This window comes from Pavona decussata, unplaced genomic scaffold, assembly GCF_977016875.1.
Source record: "Pavona decussata unplaced genomic scaffold, jaPavDecu1.1 SCAFFOLD_426, whole genome shotgun sequence".
NCBI lineage: Eukaryota > Metazoa > Cnidaria > Anthozoa > Scleractinia > Agariciidae > Pavona > Pavona decussata.
The window spans coordinates 773049-791672 of record NW_028145783.1 but is presented as its reverse complement, the minus strand read 5'-3'; the positions used below and the strand labels follow the sequence as shown (position 1 = coordinate 791672).

Genomic DNA, 18624 nt, shown 5'->3' with positions numbered 1-18624 from the left:
TGCGACAAACCTTCCAAAGGTTCATGATTTCTTGCACAACTGTCACCCTCGCTAATCAGACGAAACGGAATGCACCATGTTCAAGCTACCTCCTCTTCTCTTATGCTATATCTCGGGCTTTAATCCTTACGTTTTCGCTTTCTTCGCCACTCGACATGCTACCATTGCCTTCACCTTTTTGTTCTAACGACTCCAAAACCCTCTCTGCGCTAAGGGAAACGTTTACGAACGCTTCACAACCGACGCCAAATGGTTTGATTCGAAAGAATAGTGACTTGCAGAACATACATCGGGGAAAGGGAGGGGGAGCTAAGGAAGCGAGAAAAATGAGGGAGTTCGGGACCCTTCCCTCCCCTTCCCCGATTAACTCGGCGCCTCACGGCCCGAGTACAAAGAACGAGAAGAATTTGATAACGCGACCGAAAACTTTACTCGTGCTATCCGAGTACAAAAAACGAGACCGAGAACAATAACTCGTGGCCCGAAGTCTTATCTCTCGGCCCATCGCAACCCCAAAAATAAAAAAGAATTTGATAATGCTACCGAAACCTTAACTCTGGCTCGTGCCGCCTTACGGCCCGAGTAATAAGCAAATTATAAACTATGTAAAGTATATGAAATAATTCATATATGAACTGCGGATATAGATGAAAGTGAGAAGTGATCATCGCAGTGAATTTTCCAATTTATGCAATTGGAAATTGGAAGCCTTAAAAAAAATTCAGGCTTCAACGGGATTCGAACCCGTGACCTCCGCGTTACCGGTGCGATGCTCTACCAACTGAGCTATGAAGCCACACATTGGGAGCAAGGTCAATTGTAGGTTCCCATTTTCCCGTGAGAGGAGTGAAACGATGTAAAGTATATGAAATAATTCATATATGAACTGCGGATATAGATGAAAGTGAGAAGTGATCATCGCAGTGAATTTTCCAATTTATGCAATTGGAAAATTCACTGCGATGATCACTTCTCACTTTCAAATTATAAACTATAGAGCATAATCGGTTTATATAGTAGCTTACAGTCAGCACAGCCAGGGACTGGACACAACATAAGAACTACTAACTCTAAAATAGGGGCCTGGCACTAGTTTGTCATCCCACGTTGGTCTCATTTCATTTTCTCATCATTCTGTGTGACATGAGTTGATTCAATATTAAACTAATGTCTTTGTGAAATGGATGAACTCCTATTTAATCTAGTTGTAAACTAACTGGCAAAAAAGGTATTTCACGCATTCTCTTCTTTCTTTTAAAAGTATGAAAAAAAATAGCATAACTAATTATGGCTCTGTTGAGTTTACACAAGACCAGATTAAATTTAACCTGTAAGCACTTTTTCTAAATCTATTCAGACAAAACATGGAAAGAATACCTACAAAATTTCCTTCAAACAGGTAATTAGCCCACTTTAGTTTGGTACGGACTGGAAATGACTAATGGTTCAACCAAAACTTAAAAAAATATAAACTTGTATATATTTATGCCTAAGACTTAAAATTACTAAAAGTGATGATAAATAAATTCCTCTATGTACTACAAAACTGTGTTACACCAACTTAATTTGGCAAAAAGAGGTGCAACTTTATCAAAGTCCTCTCCTCTGGATCCAATTGATCTTAAAGGGGAAGTATCACACAAATTTGCTGTCATTTCAAAACCCAAAAATGTTTGTCTGTCAGCAGAAACAAATAAACAATTGTCAAGTTTGTTATAAATTATCACCCCAATGCAATAAAACTGTCGATTAGTGCCTCTGACCAGAGACAGAGTAGGCCGGTATGGATTGCAACTTGAAAAATGTTAGGCTAATGTTTTTCAAGTTCTCGCATTTTTGTTTCCAAAATACGCTAGATCAGGTCACGAATTGTTCCTTTCAAGAATTGAGTTGATTTCTTTCCTCTCGTTATTCTAGAATTATTTGGCAGCTGATTGAAGGTCTTATTTCATCATTTTTCACAAAAAATACCAAAAATCCCATGATACTTCCCCTTTAAGAGCATTGGAAGCACAGAATAAAACATAACTTTATGTCCACAAACAGAACAAAAAGGTTTTTCAACATCTTTGCCAATATGCTCAACATCTGTCGCTGCAAAATCAACTTTTATGTTGATAAACGCCTCGTTACAGCTGTTCAGTGAAAGAAGCTGATGAAGAACTGACCTTACAGCATTTTCCTCAACACACTGAGTTTGCTGCAGTTGAAGGGATAGTTTGTTGCGATATTTGTTTGGCGATTGTTCCATTTCCTTTTCCAGGTTTGTAAGTTGTTTCTGAGAGATAGATACCCATTATTTTACAGATTTTTGAACATGGTTCAGGTTTCTTTGAAAGTTCATTATTCCACAATTTTTCTGTTGAGTGATACAAGGTTGAGAGAGTCATCACCGGTCATGCATGTACATGCATGCTGTTTACAAGATAAGAGAGTTTCTTTCCTACAAGGGATTCAACCTGATTTTTATCAGGCTATTTCGGGAGACACTTCCGGTAGCTCCGGCTATGAGATTTTATTAAATACGGCGTCCGCTGTAACGATGTGGGCCAATATGTTACAGCGACACATTTTGCAATTTCCGCCCGTGAGAGAAACAGCAGATTGTGTGTCAAGCGGTCGCCTACGGGAGGTTAAAAACAATTGAAAATTTTAAACAATCATCTCTTAAAGTGGTCGCTTACGAGAGGTGGTCGCCTACGAGAGGTTCCATCTATAGTGATTTGGCTTGAAAACTTTTGGTATTTTGGAAAAGTGGTCGCTCATGAGAGGTGGTGCTTTGTTGCATATTTATACTTTCCGCTTCAACAATCACAGCAAAACAAACAAACAAACAACTGAGAGGGCAACAACTGCAATGCGGAATTGTATCTCGGTCGGGATACATTTGTCTTTGATCACGGGCATGTGACCAAGAATCAACCAATCACAATGCTCGTTTTGTTGAGTGAAAGTCTAGGTATACTGACAATTGTTAATTATTCAATTCCCCTTGTTTGTGTCCTCTTGGCCTCATTGTCAAGCTGAATTTTACTAGTGTGACAAATAAGACCGACTTTTTTTTCCTTTTTTCTTTCAGCCCCCAAGAAAGGTTTTTGTTCGGGCGAACATGTTATATTGTTTATTTTTCACCACCTGCGACGTTAGGATCAATCAGTGGTCTATATTTTGCATTTGAAACAATCCAGGCAACGCTCATCGGTTTGCCTCTGTACGTCATGTCGTCTTGCAGATTTTGGAGCGCACGCTTCGCAATCCGTCAGGATCTCTTCCGATGATGAAGTTCGATGTCATCCGAGGTCGCCGTCGTTTTGACACATGACGGCCTAAATTCGGCTTGTGGCCCATGTACGACGACCTCACTGTACTGATTGTGCAGATCGTAACCGGAAACACTACAAAAATTTAATACCCTAAGCAAAAGAATTAGTTTTGTTTCTTTTCTTTTCCTCTGACAACATACACAAGTCGACTTCTTTAATCGAGAAAGTAAGCGACGAATTCGCGACATCGAGCGCAACAAGGAAACAGAACCAACTTAACATAAAGAGTGAAGGAAAAGGAAAGGGCTTTTAGAAAGTCTAGGTGACGATTTGCAGTCCATTAATTACATAATTTGAATGTAGGCCCTCAAAACGAAGGCGACCTCGGACGACACCGGATTTCATCATCGACGGAGTTTCCGACAAGACCCGGCCTTCTACCGCCCAAGCTCACTTTTGAAAAGATTTTAATTACCTAAAATTTGAGTTCAAGCGGTTCGTTGAGAGTTTGAGCGCTTGCCAAGACTTTGTATGGGGAATAGAAATATCGGTCTCCCTTATCTTGAAGTCGGAAATTTTCTCTTGGAATCAAACATCCGGCCGAACGAGTGACAAGTCATCACAAATTTGGGGACACCATGGATGGATAAGAAAGTGTGACCATGGGAAGTCGTTTGGTCCCCGTTAAGCGTTAGGCTGCTACAGCAGCTAAAAAGTCACGCGAGGTGACGTGCAGTCATCACTGGGAACCTCTGCTCTGTTGCAAAAATTAAATTCGTGAATTTTTCTCGAGATTTTTAGCCGTTCCGCCATCTTTGTTGGGGTGCCTCCGCAATCCACCGTACCTAAGAAGATGGACAAGATGGCGACTGGTACAGGAAAGCCTAAAAACGTTAAAAAAACACGCACCGAAAAGTTCTAAAAACTTCAAACTTATCATATACAGTGTTGTAAGTAAAGGGAGGGTGTGCCTGCTGGCTGTGTTAGGTTCGCAAGGTATCGTGCTAAAATGTACAGCCGCCATCTTTTTTCGTACTGTGGACTGATTTTCTCTGTATGCTGGTGTTAAAAATAATCACACGTTTAGTCTCGGCGTAAAACTAGGCTCGGGCAAAACCGAACATGCGCAAACCTTTGAGCAGAGCTTCGTAAGTAGATTAGAACTCCGCTAGCACAGAAGTAGAGCGAACACTGCGGGCTCGTGCAATTTGATAAACCTTTGAAAATTTACTTGCGCTCATTTATTCCTGATATTGCACTCAGTCATGTGACTACCTTTTCCAATTTACCAAACTCGGCACAGTTCACCCCTAGAGAAAATAAATCACGGAATCACATCCTATGTCTATATAAAAACCGTAAAATTACAGTCAAATTACTAAAGATTTGCAGGTACCCTACAACCTTTCGGCCGTGTCGCACAACCCTGATGCTTTAAAATCCGACAACGTTAATTGAAATAGCTATACGACGTTCTGACTCTGTGATTCAAAACTGTGCCCCCCCCCCCCCCCTTCCCACCCCCTGTAGATCTTGTAGCTCTATACCCTCCAATCTTCATTTACTCAAAGACTGACAATTGTTCATAGAAAAGAGAATGTTTATTCAAATGTTTGGTATACGTTGTAGTAAAAAAAAAAAAAGAAGTTCAACCGTTGTGGCTACTGCTTTAACCACTTCAATTACAGCACTTGCATTGTTCAGTCGAAATAAGTAGGCTGTCATCCCAGTTATTCTCTAGCAACATGGACAAAGCTTCTTCTTGATAATACCCAACCCGACCTGAAACAAAACCCGCTACGATGAATGATCATGAAGAAGGGCGTATCACACTTTTGTCAGTATTAATATAATGAGAATGATGTATTCATCAGTAAAAGACACAGGCATACTCAGAAAAAAATCCAAGTGCTCCTATCAGGAGTCGAACCTAAGACCTTCCGATTACTAGTTCGGATGCTCTACCACTGAGCTACAGGAGACTCGTGGGAACTAAGGTAATTAAACTAGGTTCATGGGACAAACATCCTGCATACTGCTAGGATTGGAATGTCAATGTGTGGCATATGCGCAATGGAAATAATGCGATGGAATAAGTTATGCCTGGTGAACAAATGAGAATGACGTATTTATCAGTAAATGACACAGGCATACTCGGAAAAAAATCCGAGTGCTCCTATCAGGAGCCGAACCTTAAAGACCTCCCAGTTACTAATGTGGATGCTCTAACCACTGAGCAATGGGTGACTTATGTGATCAACATGGGGGTTACATAATATCTATTTCATAGCATTGGGTGGTTGTTGTATTTTATGTCGTATGGTTTATTGAGAAACTCTCAGTAATCCCTCTTTCATTCACGGAAAGTTGAGGAAAGAAGGAAAGGAAGATATTATTCAGTTGGTTCACAATTAGACTGAATTGAAAACACCCCTACTCAATACTAAGAAAACTACTTAAAACTAATTAATTCCTGCTTCTCGGACTAGCAACAGAGCCAAATAGTAGAAAGACAAGCCTTTTTCACACTGCTATTCCACAAAACGTACTGTCAGTGCAAAAGTAATACAGAACCGGGATTCGGCCTTTGTTCCTTCGAAATGTCACCGAGATTTCGCATCGGAAAAAAAATTTCGTAAATGATTCAAACAAAACTTTGTTTCAAATTTCTCAGAGGCCTAGAGTCTACGGAAAAGAAATGGTATACTTTTTCTTTCTTTCTTTTTCCTTTTTTTAAATTAATTAATTAATTAATTCTTAGAGCGGTTTTTTTCAATCGAGTGGCGAAAGTAATTCGCGTTTGCTTTGGTTTTGCATTACTACGCTCTGTGATTGGTTAACAAAACTCACGCCACTTTCTTAACCAATGGGAATCTATGGGAATCCAAACCAACACCAATCGTGTTTTGGTCGCACGCGTTTTCCCGCGCTTGGCAACAGTTTCATTTATTTGTTTCGAATTCTGATTTGTTCGTCGTGTTGTTTACATCTGTTGCGATTGGCCAGAGTAATTGCTTTGGTTTTGGTTTTACGAAACTTAGTTAGAGACCGCTCTGTTATTATTTTGTTTTCTTTTTTTCGACAACCTACCTTAACAGTGGTGCAGACCGAGGGCTTAGGAATCCCGGAAGGCAGCTTACGACGTAAGCAGCAGATGAAAATAGCAAATAACAGGATTATTAGGAGGACCACTCCTCCGATTCTGCAAAGGAAAACAAAAACAACAAAATCCTTGATAAAATTATATTATACATGTATGACTGGGAAATATTAATAACAAACTGAGCCGGCAGAGACGCAAAACTGTCTTCAAGGCTAAAAGTATAAAGCCGATGTTTCTTTTAAATAGAGGCAATTAAACTGTCCCAAGTTTACGTTCTTCGAAAAAAAAATTAAACTGATACTCTACACAACAGTTTATTACTTTCTCTTGAAATTACGACTAAAACAAAACTGAGAATGGCAAAAAGTAAAAGTTTTATGAGCAAGCACTCTGCGCGTGCGTTAAAAATGTTACAAAACAGCAACGTGAATCGACCAGATTCAAAGTTTAAAGAGATCGTGGTCACATGGTCTCATGTCACGTACTCCACCCCACGAGGAAGGAGCAGTGCGTGACGAACGTCTGCGTAAGAGGCTAGCGGTTAATCTCGTACCCAGATCTCCCACGGTCAGGCGGAGGTCACATTTCGACATTACCGAACCGACTGAGATCAGGCTACGAGGTTAGCTAGCGGTTACACTTCGGTGAAGTTTTCTTTCTCTTTTTCAACTTGAACGCCGTGGCTACTAATGATAAAATAGATCGGAAACCGTGAACAAATTTATTTCCAAGTGACTCCTTGTTGACACTTCAGTTTCCGGTGTGGTTGACGAAATGGCTTGCCCAAAGCGTGGATTCACGCGCGCACCGTATCTCCCCAGTCTCTCACCTTCCCGTTCCACGCTCTCTCCAAACTTTCCGTTTAAAGACTACGCGCAATCGCAAGCTGGGCCAACGGAAATAAAGGGACAATTTTTCAATCTGTAAAATGTGGTCCTTTCAAGTCAGTGTTTCTTGCAGACAAGTGTTTGACAAAAAAATATGGCACGAGCGGTAAATAACGCAAGTGTACTGATATGTACATGATCCACTGTACAAGACTAAAATACAAAGTTTTACAAAGAAAAGATTCGCTAAGATTTACTCACACAATGCCCACGATAGCGCCAATGCTGAGATCTCCAACACCGTCAGAGGTTGTTGCGAAACGAATACCTGTATCCCCATTTGCTTTCAGAGAGCACCTCCCTGGGCATGCGCACATGCTCCGCAATGTTGTTGACTGCAAAAAGAAGGAACAAACAGTCGTCACTTATGAAGCATTCAATCATTCGGTCAAGGTGATACCCAACTTTCTAGCTAGTCACGGATCCAGATCTCACTTTTCAAATTTAGCCCTCTGGACGGATGTGTCGTGGCATTCTGGGCGGTGGGGTATGAAAATACATCTTTAAATGATTTTGTTTGCGTAGCTTTCGGTACAAAACATAAGTAGTGGACTTCGTAAAAGTCAAGAAGATTGGAGTTTGCGTTGCCTAGACTACAACCCTTCACCTCTTTTCGTTTAATCATCTTCCGTGTAAAACGAAAAGAGCGCGCTCGAGAAAATCGAACGGCGCGAAAAACTTTTTTTTTTCACGCAAGGGTGTGTCTGCGCAGCGCTTGAGAGACAATAAGGCTACAACGGAGCTGATATGACTCCGCACGATTTTTTTCATAAATTTCAATGAAAATAATTTTCACCTCACTGACGATGCACTTACATAAGTTGAGGAATCTGTGACCATTGGATCTACCTTCCCCTCTTCTGTTTCGTTGCACACCAGCGCAATAGAAGTTTTTCTTTGAGGATGAAAAACAAGATGAAGTATATTAGCCTACTTTTCATGACAGACCAAAACTAAAGAAGCATTAATATTTAATATAAAAAACATATTGGAGAAGTTTTTAAGTACCCAGATCCCTTCGTGTGACAATTACCAACTCTACTGAACCGATAGAAACGGTAAACATGCTTTTCTTAAGGTCCAAGATTCCAAGCTAGTATAGTAAGGGCATTGATGACAGAGAAGCTAAACCTGAAGTTGTGTGGCATACATTTGCAAGCCGAGTGCACATCCCGACCTTCAGCGCGAATTAAACCGATTTGAAAGGAACTTGAAAAAAATTATGACAAACGAACAAAAATTGAAATCTTAAATGATCAACGTAAGACGCGGCGTTTAAGGGGCAATGTTACTTATTTTTCGCAACAAAACAAAAACAAAAAACAGTTTTGTTAACAATTTGAAGGGCTGAGAGCACAACCGTCAAGTTTTCTTTACTCCATTTATTGACTTTGTAGTCTATTTTTTCACATTAAAAGACGAGACTAGAAATTGGTTTCGTCAGAGGAAATGTTTTGCTGTGATCAGTTAAGAGTTAATTCTAAAACTTTTACTCTTTATTACGTGACGACTTCCCTTGCAAAAATGGAAAACTAAGCTTTCTAGTGCTGCCTGTCAATCAAACTTAACGATTCTTTTATTCCAAACTGTGTTAACAGGACAAACACTCCTTTACTGACGGCTACAAATAAGGATATAAATTCTCTCTCATTTAACAACACAGTTCGCTATTAAACGCACGCAACATGTTTTTCATTTCATTGTTTAGACACAAGTTCAAAACAGTTGTCAAGGGAGAAGCGATACTGCTCAGCACGGCTATAAACATATGCACCGCATAACCCAGGTCAGTGACAGTTTGAGTAGGTATTAATGCCAGAAAAGGGATTTGACATTCAGATGCTGTTCTCCCAGTGTAGTCAGCAGTTCCGTTTGAATTCATACCTCCTTTGCACTAATACCACGAGCGGAACTGTTGTTCTAAGCTAGGCTTTCTACCGCACCACGTCTTAAAAATGGACTGTCAAACAACACTTCAAATTTTCTTTTGATTTTTCACTTTACCCCACTTACCGAATTGTCTACTTTTCACATTAACAGACCATACTAGAAATTTATTACGTAAGGGGAAATGTTTTGTTGTTATCAGCTACGACTTAATTCTAAAAACTTTTACTCTTTTTTATGCGACGACTTCCCTTATAAGAATGGAAAACTAAGTTTTCAAGTGCTGCATGTCAATCAATCTGTAGGGTCCTTTTTTTGTCAAACTTTGTTGATAGGATAACGAAGCAATTACTGCCGACTACATTTACAAATAAGGATTGAAATTCTCTCTCTTTCAACAAGCCAGTTCGCTATTAAACGTACGCAACATGTCAGTTTCATTTCATTGTCGGTTCAGACATAAGCTAACAACTATTCGCAAGTCCAAACGTTAAGCGAGACTTCTTTAAAATCGACTTGTTCACCTTGTTTTTATTACCATTTGCTCAAGAAAACGAAAACCGCTCCAGACTGAGACAAAACAATTCCCGGAAAAGTAAATTACTTTGTTAAATAGTGCTCCACTTCACACAACACTTTCATATCAAAGGTTTTTGTTGTTGTTGTTGTTGTTGTTTTTGTCTACGGTAGAATACTTTATCCCATGTTCGTCATTGTTGTTGTCATCGCTTTCGTCCTAACTGTTGTTAGACACTGTTATCCTTATTCTTGTTGTTGTTGCTGTTTTCAGTATTATTTGTTGATCCAAAAACTCGCATTTCCAGTTCTTCAGCTTGTGCATTGCTTTTCCCCAACAGTATTTCAATAAATGCTACACGAAACTGCCTTGTTCGTACACAATAAATAATAGGGTTATTTAACGAGTTGAGAAAAAATACAAACACTGAACAGGACGTAAGAACAAATGCTACAGTTTTAGACACAACAGACATTTTCAAAAGGATTCGAACAAAAACCATAGGTAAATGAGAAATTACAAGTGTGACAAGCACAGTTGTTGTTACTTTAAAAGCTTTTCTCTCCTTCAAGAACTTCTTCCTGGCTTCTACGGAGACTTGATGGGCAGCGATTTGTTTTTCTTGGTGACGAGTTTCATAGAAAAGTACAGCTTGACAGTAGATAACGACGGCGATAGTAACTAAGAAGGCAATGTTGTCAACAGTTGCGAAAATTTTATTGTTTGTGATGGCTACTGGCAAGGATATCAACAGCACTGCGATCCAAACAAGGGCGGACGAACAGAGTACACGAGATTTGGTCACAATGGTCATGTGCTGAAACGGGTGTTTTATGGCGATGTATCGCTCCACGTTCATGACGATCACATGAAGCCATGTTGCCCCAGCTAATGTCCTGAGCACGATTCGGAAAACAACTTTCATAGCGCAAAAATCGCTGAATGTCTCGGCCTGAAGAGTTACGATTATTGACGAAGTAAAGAGCGGAAGTCCGATTACCCCCATTAGGGCATCAGTAACAGCCAAACATCCGAGTACAGTGTTGGAGATGATTTTCAGTTGCGGTTTCCTCTTTACAGAGATGATAACTAACAAGTTCACAACAGTTGTCAAGGGAGAAGCGATACTGCTCAGCACGGCTATAAACATTTGCACCGCATAACCCCGTTCAATGGCAGTTTCAGTAGTTCTCAATCCCAGAAAATCGAATTGACATTTAGAGGGGGTCATCCCAGAGTAGTGAGCAGTTCTGTTTGAATTCATACCTCTTTTGCACTGACGCCACGGCCCGAACCGTTGTTCTAAGCTAGGCTTTCTACTGCATCACGTGTTTCAAATCTGGAGTCTCAAACAACACTTCAAATTTTGATTTTGATTATTCACTTTACCCCACTTACTGAATTGTCTATTTGTCCCATTAAAAGACCACACTAGAAATTTATTACGTCAGAGGAAATGTTTTGTTGTCATCAGATAAGAATTAATTCTAAAACCTTTTACTCTTTTTTATGCGACGACTTCCCTTACAAGAATGGAAAACTAAGTTTTCAAGTGCTGCATGTCAATCAATTTGTAGGGTCCTTTTTTTCGTCAAACTTTGTTAACAGGATAAAGAAGCCATTAGCTGACGACTACATTTACAAATAAGGATATAAATTCTCTCTCTTTTAGCAAACTAGTTCGCTATTAAACGCACGTAACATGTTTTTCATTTCATCAGTCAACAACTCTTCGCAAATCAACACTACGTTTATAAAATCTATTCGTCTTGTTTTCATTACCATTTGCTGGAGAATACGAAAACCGCTCCAGACTGAGACAACAAAGGAAACAATAAAATACGAATTCGATTCGTTTCTTTCTTTGCTTGTCCTTCGCTGACTCGATATTTTTGACTCGCCTTTGTCGAAAACTAAGCGTAATCTAGCAAAAGAAAAAATACAGAACGATGTTCTCTAACTATATTGAAGCTCCCTTAAAAATATTCAGGCACTTTTGAGGAAAACGAAACATAAGACGATTTTTTCTCTCAGCCCTTCAATTATTCTACTACTAAGTGCACAGGAAGTAGTATAAGTGACCGGTAAGTTTGGCTGCGGATGGCACTTGAAGATAGAAATGGGTTCAACATGACAACACAATCGTCAAGTTGGCGAATATGCCATTTCCGAGTTGCTTTGAACTTCATTGTAAAAGCGAGGCTAAAAGCAAAGTTTTTATATTTTATTATGAAAATTAGTTTTCATTTAATTATATCAAAACAAAACTCATTTTCATATGAAAAGCTTCGCACTTAGCCTCGCTTTCATAACGAGGTTCACAACAACTTTGAAATGACCTATTGTAAGTTCTTCCCTCGGGTATAATTGAAAAAAATTGCTAACTTGATGGCGGTTTGTTCTCCCTTCTTGGTGCTCTGAGATCAATGCCATATTGGGGCAAGGGTACTTTTTCTAGAATTCGTGTAATTTTGACTTAATCATAGCAAATACTCGCGACAATCGAAGCCACTTTTGTAATCGACTTAGCCTGCTCTGTTCGTTTTTTGCATTTTCGCTGTGTATACATGCGGTCAAAAGCGCCGGAAAAACGCAAAAAAAAAAAACCAACGGAAACACTTGGTAAGCCGGTTACCATCGACTTCAAATTTCTGCTTCTCTACAAACATATATCGCATAATAACCGTTACATTGTGTTGTTTCCTCTCACGCCATACGTCATCAAACATCGTCCATTCTGCTCATCAAGAACACAATCCGACAGGTCGCGCTCTCCAATGTTCACGTAAGAAGTTTCGGAAACCGTTTTTCGGGTAACCTTACAAACCTATGGGAAAAAGGGAATCTCACATTAATTGCTTCATCCTTTCGGTCGATGGATAACCTTCACACTAAAGGAATTCAGGGCGCGAATGGTTGGTTACTAGACTCAGTTGAGACTCGGGGGTGGGGATGGGGGAGTCTCCGAGGGTATTGTGCCCCGTTAAGACACCGCAGCATCAGTTGCCGGGAGTTGTGAAGTTCATTTCGGCCTTGCACGTTTCCTGCACTTCTCCTGAATAGTTGAAACGCACGTCATCAGAAATGTTTCAAAAAGTTGGCAAAAAGTTCTCAAAATCTTTTTTTCAATTTTGACGCCGGAACCATCAGGCGCTTCTCCACCATATAATTCTACATTTATAACTTTTCAACTTACCGCAGCATCCTTGCAGGGGTGATCCTGGGATGTCCACTGAGTACAGGGATTCCACTGGTAGAACGTATCGAGAGAGGAAGCTGAAATGTTGAATCTGTCGGATTAAAAAGAAGTTTAGTCGCTGTCCCTTTTCCATCTTTGCCAAATGATGTTTAATTGCTTGTTAACCAACGGACAAAATAAACCAAAGCCATCTATACGTCACCACGGCCACAAATGAAGTCACAATGACAAAGATTTTATCGAAAATAACAACAGAGGACACAAAACTTATCTGCATGTGAGAAATTTTAAAGTGAATGCCTCGTCATCCATTACGAGCGAGGAGAACGCGCGAAGCGTGGGTGGCGTTTCTGCTTAACAAAGACTTCTGCGCGTATTAGCGTGTTCTGCTCACCCGCACATGAAAAGTGCAGGAAAAAAGCAAATACTGCCTGTGCTCGTCTTGTGACGTCACTACGCATACACAGATGATTCTTCACCTTCCAGCATTTTCCATGAAAATTTGCAACTTCGTTCCCAGGCTCCAGGGAGCATGAGAACGAGAACGAGGTTAGAAAATGGCTACTCCTAGCTTGCATAAGGGACGGACCATTAGAAAAGTGATGGGGGGGGTGGGGAAAATACAAAAAAAAAATTCGTGCAAGCCAAAATGCCCGAAAAAAAAATTCTTGCAAGCCGAGACGGAAGAAAAAAAAATTCTTGCAGAAGGAGATTAAGGAATTATTATAGAAAATACCTTTTAGTGTTTTAATGACAGAAAATTTCTTCGAGAATGCCCCAAAATGGCCTTTTTAATGTTTTGAAAATCTAAATTTTTTTGTGGAAGTTTGTTTTGTATGAACAACAAACCAACCCCACATTTTGTGTCGTGGCTGGAATTTACCCTTACTACAACTCAGTATTTTGTTTTGTGTTTGTAACTGGTAGTAAACCCAATAATCACGAGCAATAGGTCAATTAGTTTTGAAGAAAAACGATTTTGTCAGTAAAACGCTTCCAGCATATCTGCTTATCCATAAAGCGCTTTGTAGTTTTATTCGTTGGGCCACAGAGTGCTTTATGGTTACAAAATTTAAAAAACTGAGTCATTTTCAAGAAGTCCTGTTAAGCGCTTGTAGGAGCATCTAGATTGAAGGGCAAGTGTTCACTTTATTCACCACAAAATGCTTTGTGGCTCATTGTCAATACCACAAAGTGCCCTGTAGGCAAATTAAAACCGCACAAAGTGCTTTGTGATCTGGTGATCGAAAGTACCTTGTATCTTGTGAATGACTTGCTGTTTACTGAAGGATTAAGGCGGTCAATAATCGACATAGTTTTAAAATAATTTATGTTTAAAGCTTTTACTGCAAAAATCAGGATGTAGGACAAATTTGCTTTGAATATAGTACGGTGAACCCTTTCTATTAAAGACGCACATCGTCGGGACCGACTCCAACTGTCTGGCGTCTCCCACTGTGTGTCCGTTGTTTTGATAAAAGCCTTTTCAGTTTTGCTTTTACAAGCATGTCTTTAAGCGATTTTCCTTTTGTATAAGAGATTCTTCCCTTTTGATCAAAACGTGATGCTACCGCTCTGCTTAATGGTGTTTATCTTGATCGTGAGGGGGAATTCTCATATATACTGAATGGAGGGTTTCTTACTGATCATTCTGAGCCGTTAGAATCCTTGGAATCTCATCAGTTGCTGTGTATACTACTTAGACACTAATTTCGTTGTTTTTGTTTAGTTTTGACCATTATGCTGTAATTTTTAGATATTGTCTCATGGCACTCTTAATTTGCCTTTTTCAAATGTTCTTCGCTCATGAAACGTAATTCTTATCAGAAGAATAGAGTAGAATGCTATTCTTGTTAAAAGAATGAGAATTCTTGCGACGAGAATGAATTCTTCAAGCAAGAATAGATTACATGCAAATCTTCTGGGAAGAATAGTCATGACCAGAAATCTTTTGAGAAGAATAACCAGTTCTTTTGCGAAGAACCTTTAATCTTATAAGAAGGAAACGAACCGATGGTTTTATTCACCATGACCATGCATGCCACATGTACGTTTCGAGTTTTCAGGCAGCTGCACGTGATAATAAGTGATTAACTAAATTAAAGAAGACAATTATAATATTCTCTTAATTTTATAACATATCAAATCATATCATGTCAATTATCATATAACATACATTTTTTTAACAAGCTTAATAAAATATAAAGTTAATTAAAATGTACATGCACATGCACAATATAAAATTGCAACATATTATTATAAAAATTTCTTAGAGCGTGGGTTTGAGATGAGATGTTAGATAGTTTTTGAGGTGCACAATCATCTCATTATATCTAACATCCGCACAAGTGCTCTATAGTAATAGTTTTATTAAAAGCAAACACGAAATGTTGCTTAATCTGGCTCGCACTTTTTTTCTTGCTGGGGCATACGTTGGCCATTTTTGCGGAGCATGTACAATAGTTCATAGACCATGGCAGCTAAGGCAATCGGTACTCTGGAATTGCTTTATACAATTATATATGATACAACGAAAAAGAATGGCAAAAGTATGTTCTAATAAAATTCAGTCCTTCAAAGTTAATTTAGGGAACATAGTTGGGCGACTATAACTGAAACGTATAAGAAGAAACAGAGATCTGGATAACCTGGAATAGCCTTTTCACGGTTATTTGTATTTTCACGGCTCATTTGTATTACAATGAAATCTAACATATACGTGAGGCAATTTCGGGCTATTTTGTAGTTTTAGCCCAAAATTGCCTCGCATCCACGTTGGATAATTAACATTGTAATGCAAATGAAAAACTCAACCGTGAAAAGGGCTATTGAAATAGATTATTGACATTTTATTTTTATAATGGTGGGGCGTTACATGATGGCACTGTTATTCAGTTTATAGAAATGGCTAACACATACACATACGTATTAAGAAAATGACTTATGTATAATTAAGAGTACACTTATTTGTCCATGTCACTTATGGGTTAAAGGTAATCATTCCAAGCCCACAAAGTACAACTTTTTTAAAAAATCCTTTAGTTAAAGTTTTTTTTTCTGGAAAACAACAACAACAAAAAAAATTCGTGCAGAGGGTATCAACCGAAAAAAAAATTCCTGCACAAGCACTGAGCGAAAAAAAAAATTCCTGCAAACTGAAAATCCCCCACCCCCCCCCCCCCCCCATCACTTTTCTAATGGTCCGTCCCTAATAGGGGTTTATCAAGGGCCCATGACCCAGCGACAAGGAGAGAAAACGTCCCTTTTGCCTTACGCTTCGCACCTAGGGCAAGTAGAGGTCGGGTGATGAAACGATTACTCTTCCGTGCAAAATGTGTGATGCGGAGTAGGACTGGCACGAGCGCTCATTCGCGCTTCCGGTGTGTGTAATTAATGGCTGACAAGTTTCGCAAATCTAGTTTTCATCCCTTCTTTTACAGCTATTAGTGCAGTATGTTTAAAAGGTTTCTAATACTTTTGGTCCTCAACTTAAAATGTTTTTGTCTCTTTTGCAAAAACTCCAACCTAAATTTTACATACGTTGAAGACTTTTTTTTTTCCACATAGTAAAAATAAAGCTGGATATATTTGGATATAGTAGCGTTACAAAATTTTAAACTTTCCTTCTTGTTGCATCGCGCTTACGGCGATCACGCCCATTGCGCGCAATAAGCAAATTCAACCGTCTGTATTATAATCGGCAAAAGGCCTGCAGCGGGAAACATTATATAATTTTGAAGAAAAGCACAACTTAACACTTTTTGGCCACTACTTAGCCTGCAGAACAGGCGTTATTTTTTATTTATTTATTTATTTATTTATTTATTTATTTATTTATTTATTTATTTATTTATTTATTTTAGTTTTTCAGGCGAGCGAAGGCAAGCGCGAATCACGCACGACGAGTGGGAGAATCGCGCTCTGCGCTCCGCTCGCCTGCAAAACGCCAAAAATAACGCCTTTTCTACAGGCTAGCCAATACTAGGCCTTCTCTCTTGCTTTGGAGTATGCAAATTTAATGGTATAAATTTTAACGCTGGACAATTCATATGCATGCAAATAACAGGTGAGCTTACAATAACATCACGTGTGTTTTGTTGAGACAAAAGAACAATAGACTAACCTGGACAGCAAGAACTTTTATTCACATGCTAAAAAAACATGTTATTTTCTGTTTCTCAACATAAGTCTCGATAAAAAATAATACTAATCAGCTGTTCTCGATGCGCATTAACGTTATCTTCCTCGTTTCTAGCTTTGACAGCCAATAAAATTTATATATAATTTATCATCGATTTGTTACGGATGTCTGTCGATTATCCCAAGGTCAAAATAATAGAAACAAAGGGAACTCGGAACTGTGTGCATGTGTGTCTCTGGTCGAAAACTTTTAGTGCAGTGTTCAAGCTGTGAATTCGCGGGAAATCTAGCTGCTGTCCAGGTTTCTCGCGGGGAGCGAAATTTAATACCCAAAGTCAACGGCCGTACATACATGTGCCGAGACTAATAATTTATTGCAAAATACAGTCAACTCCTGCAGACACCCTCGGGAGTCGGGGCCGCGAGTTAGTTTCCCTGTAAATAGCGAGAGGCCGAAATAGCGTGAAATTTATTTCAGTAAAACGTCTGTGATTTCTTTTTGCCGGGGATTTAGCTGCTGTCCGTATTACCGGGGTGTCCGTAATAGCGAGGTGTCCGCAAGGAGGGAGAGTACATGTGCTCAGAACCTTTGGATTTCTTTGTTCTAACACGATCGGAGAAGTCGCGACAACGTCGACGCAAGGTTTCACGAGGAGGGAATTTTAAAAAACAGCATATATTCATAGCCAACTAGTTTGCGGTTGGAAGTAAACACGCATTGAAATAAATCAGAATATAAAACCGGCGAATGTTTTCAAATAAACATGCTACGAGAATATAAAATGAAAATGATTAATTCATTGTACCAGTTCAAAACTAAAACCGTTCAGACAAAATCCTTCGAAGTATCTTACACCCCTAATTTTAGTTTTGAGAATTTCGCCGCACCCATTTCAGCCGGCGTTGAAGACTCCTAAAGGTCTACATACCTCGCGCGGTTCGGCGTTTGTCCTGCAAGACTCCACAAACTGATCTCTCCTTGATCAGTTGCACAGCGACAAGCATCTATTTTCTCGCATTTCTTTACCCCTTCAACGGGAGCTAAGGTAAGTAAAACTACAAAAAGGGCACAGACAATAACCTCCATCTCGCGGTGTGTACGTGTTCACAGGTCTTCACAGATGAGTGCATTTAATGCCTGGTAAAATTTGGAAACCCTATACCGTGTATTAAACCCGCCCGCCGATGTGGGAATACTGGCATCAAGGTATAAATTGGACTGGACCCTGAACTTCATGGATTTTGGACTCGGAACTTGAAAAACAAAGACAACCGTCAATTGGAATTAGTTTTACAAACAAAAGTTTTTTCAGTCGTTAATGGAAAAAGCGTTCATTTGCGTAAATTTCTAAAAGATAGAAAACAGAAATTATATTTAGTCAGAATTCAGTGATAGGGAAATGTTCAGTATTTGTTTGTTTTTTTATTTTTCGGTCAGGGGAAGGAAATTAAAATTCGGAGAAAGTCCTGAGATTAAGGACAAGAACCAACGGCAAATTCATGTTAGCCTGGTCATGCAGTGAAATACTGATGACTGCAGATTTAAGAATCGCCTCGAATCATCGCCCGTGATTCTGGTAATTCCTTGCTCTTCTTATTCGTTTCATTTCTGAATTTATTTGTAGAAA

At 39.3% G+C, this 18624-nt stretch overlaps 1 protein-coding gene across 1 annotated transcript; it reads right to left on the bottom strand.

The window, feature by feature from the left end:
* Positions 1-4847: 4847 nt before the first annotated feature.
* Positions 4848-18175, bottom strand: LOC146450802 (uncharacterized). The gene is made up of 7 exons (XM_085099969.1): positions 17926-18175; positions 12854-12947; positions 12348-12484; positions 8070-8148; positions 7455-7588; positions 6354-6465; positions 4848-5045 (listed from the first exon to the last, which is right to left on the bottom strand). The coding sequence occupies exons 1-7, from the start codon at positions 18081-18083 to the stop codon at positions 5001-5003; spliced, it is 759 nt and encodes a 252-aa protein (XP_084956095.1). The 5' UTR covers positions 18084-18175; the 3' UTR covers positions 4848-5000.
* Positions 18176-18624: the final 449 nt, after the last annotated feature.

Bases quoted from the DNA above. Each gene is read 5' to 3' on its own strand.
- LOC146450802 (XM_085099969.1), bottom strand. From the start codon at position 18,083: ATGGAGGTTATTGTCTGTGCCCTTTTTGTAGTTTTACTTACCTTAGCT. The intron at 6,466-7,454 runs GTGAGTAAATCT...TTTCCTTTGCAG, and splicing joins GGCGCTATCGTGGGCATTGT to AATCGGAGGAGTGGTCCTCC. The intron at 5,046-6,353 runs GTAGGTTGTCGA...GTTTTGTTTCAG, and splicing joins CGGTCTGCACCACTGTTAAG to GTCGGGTTGGGTATTATCAA.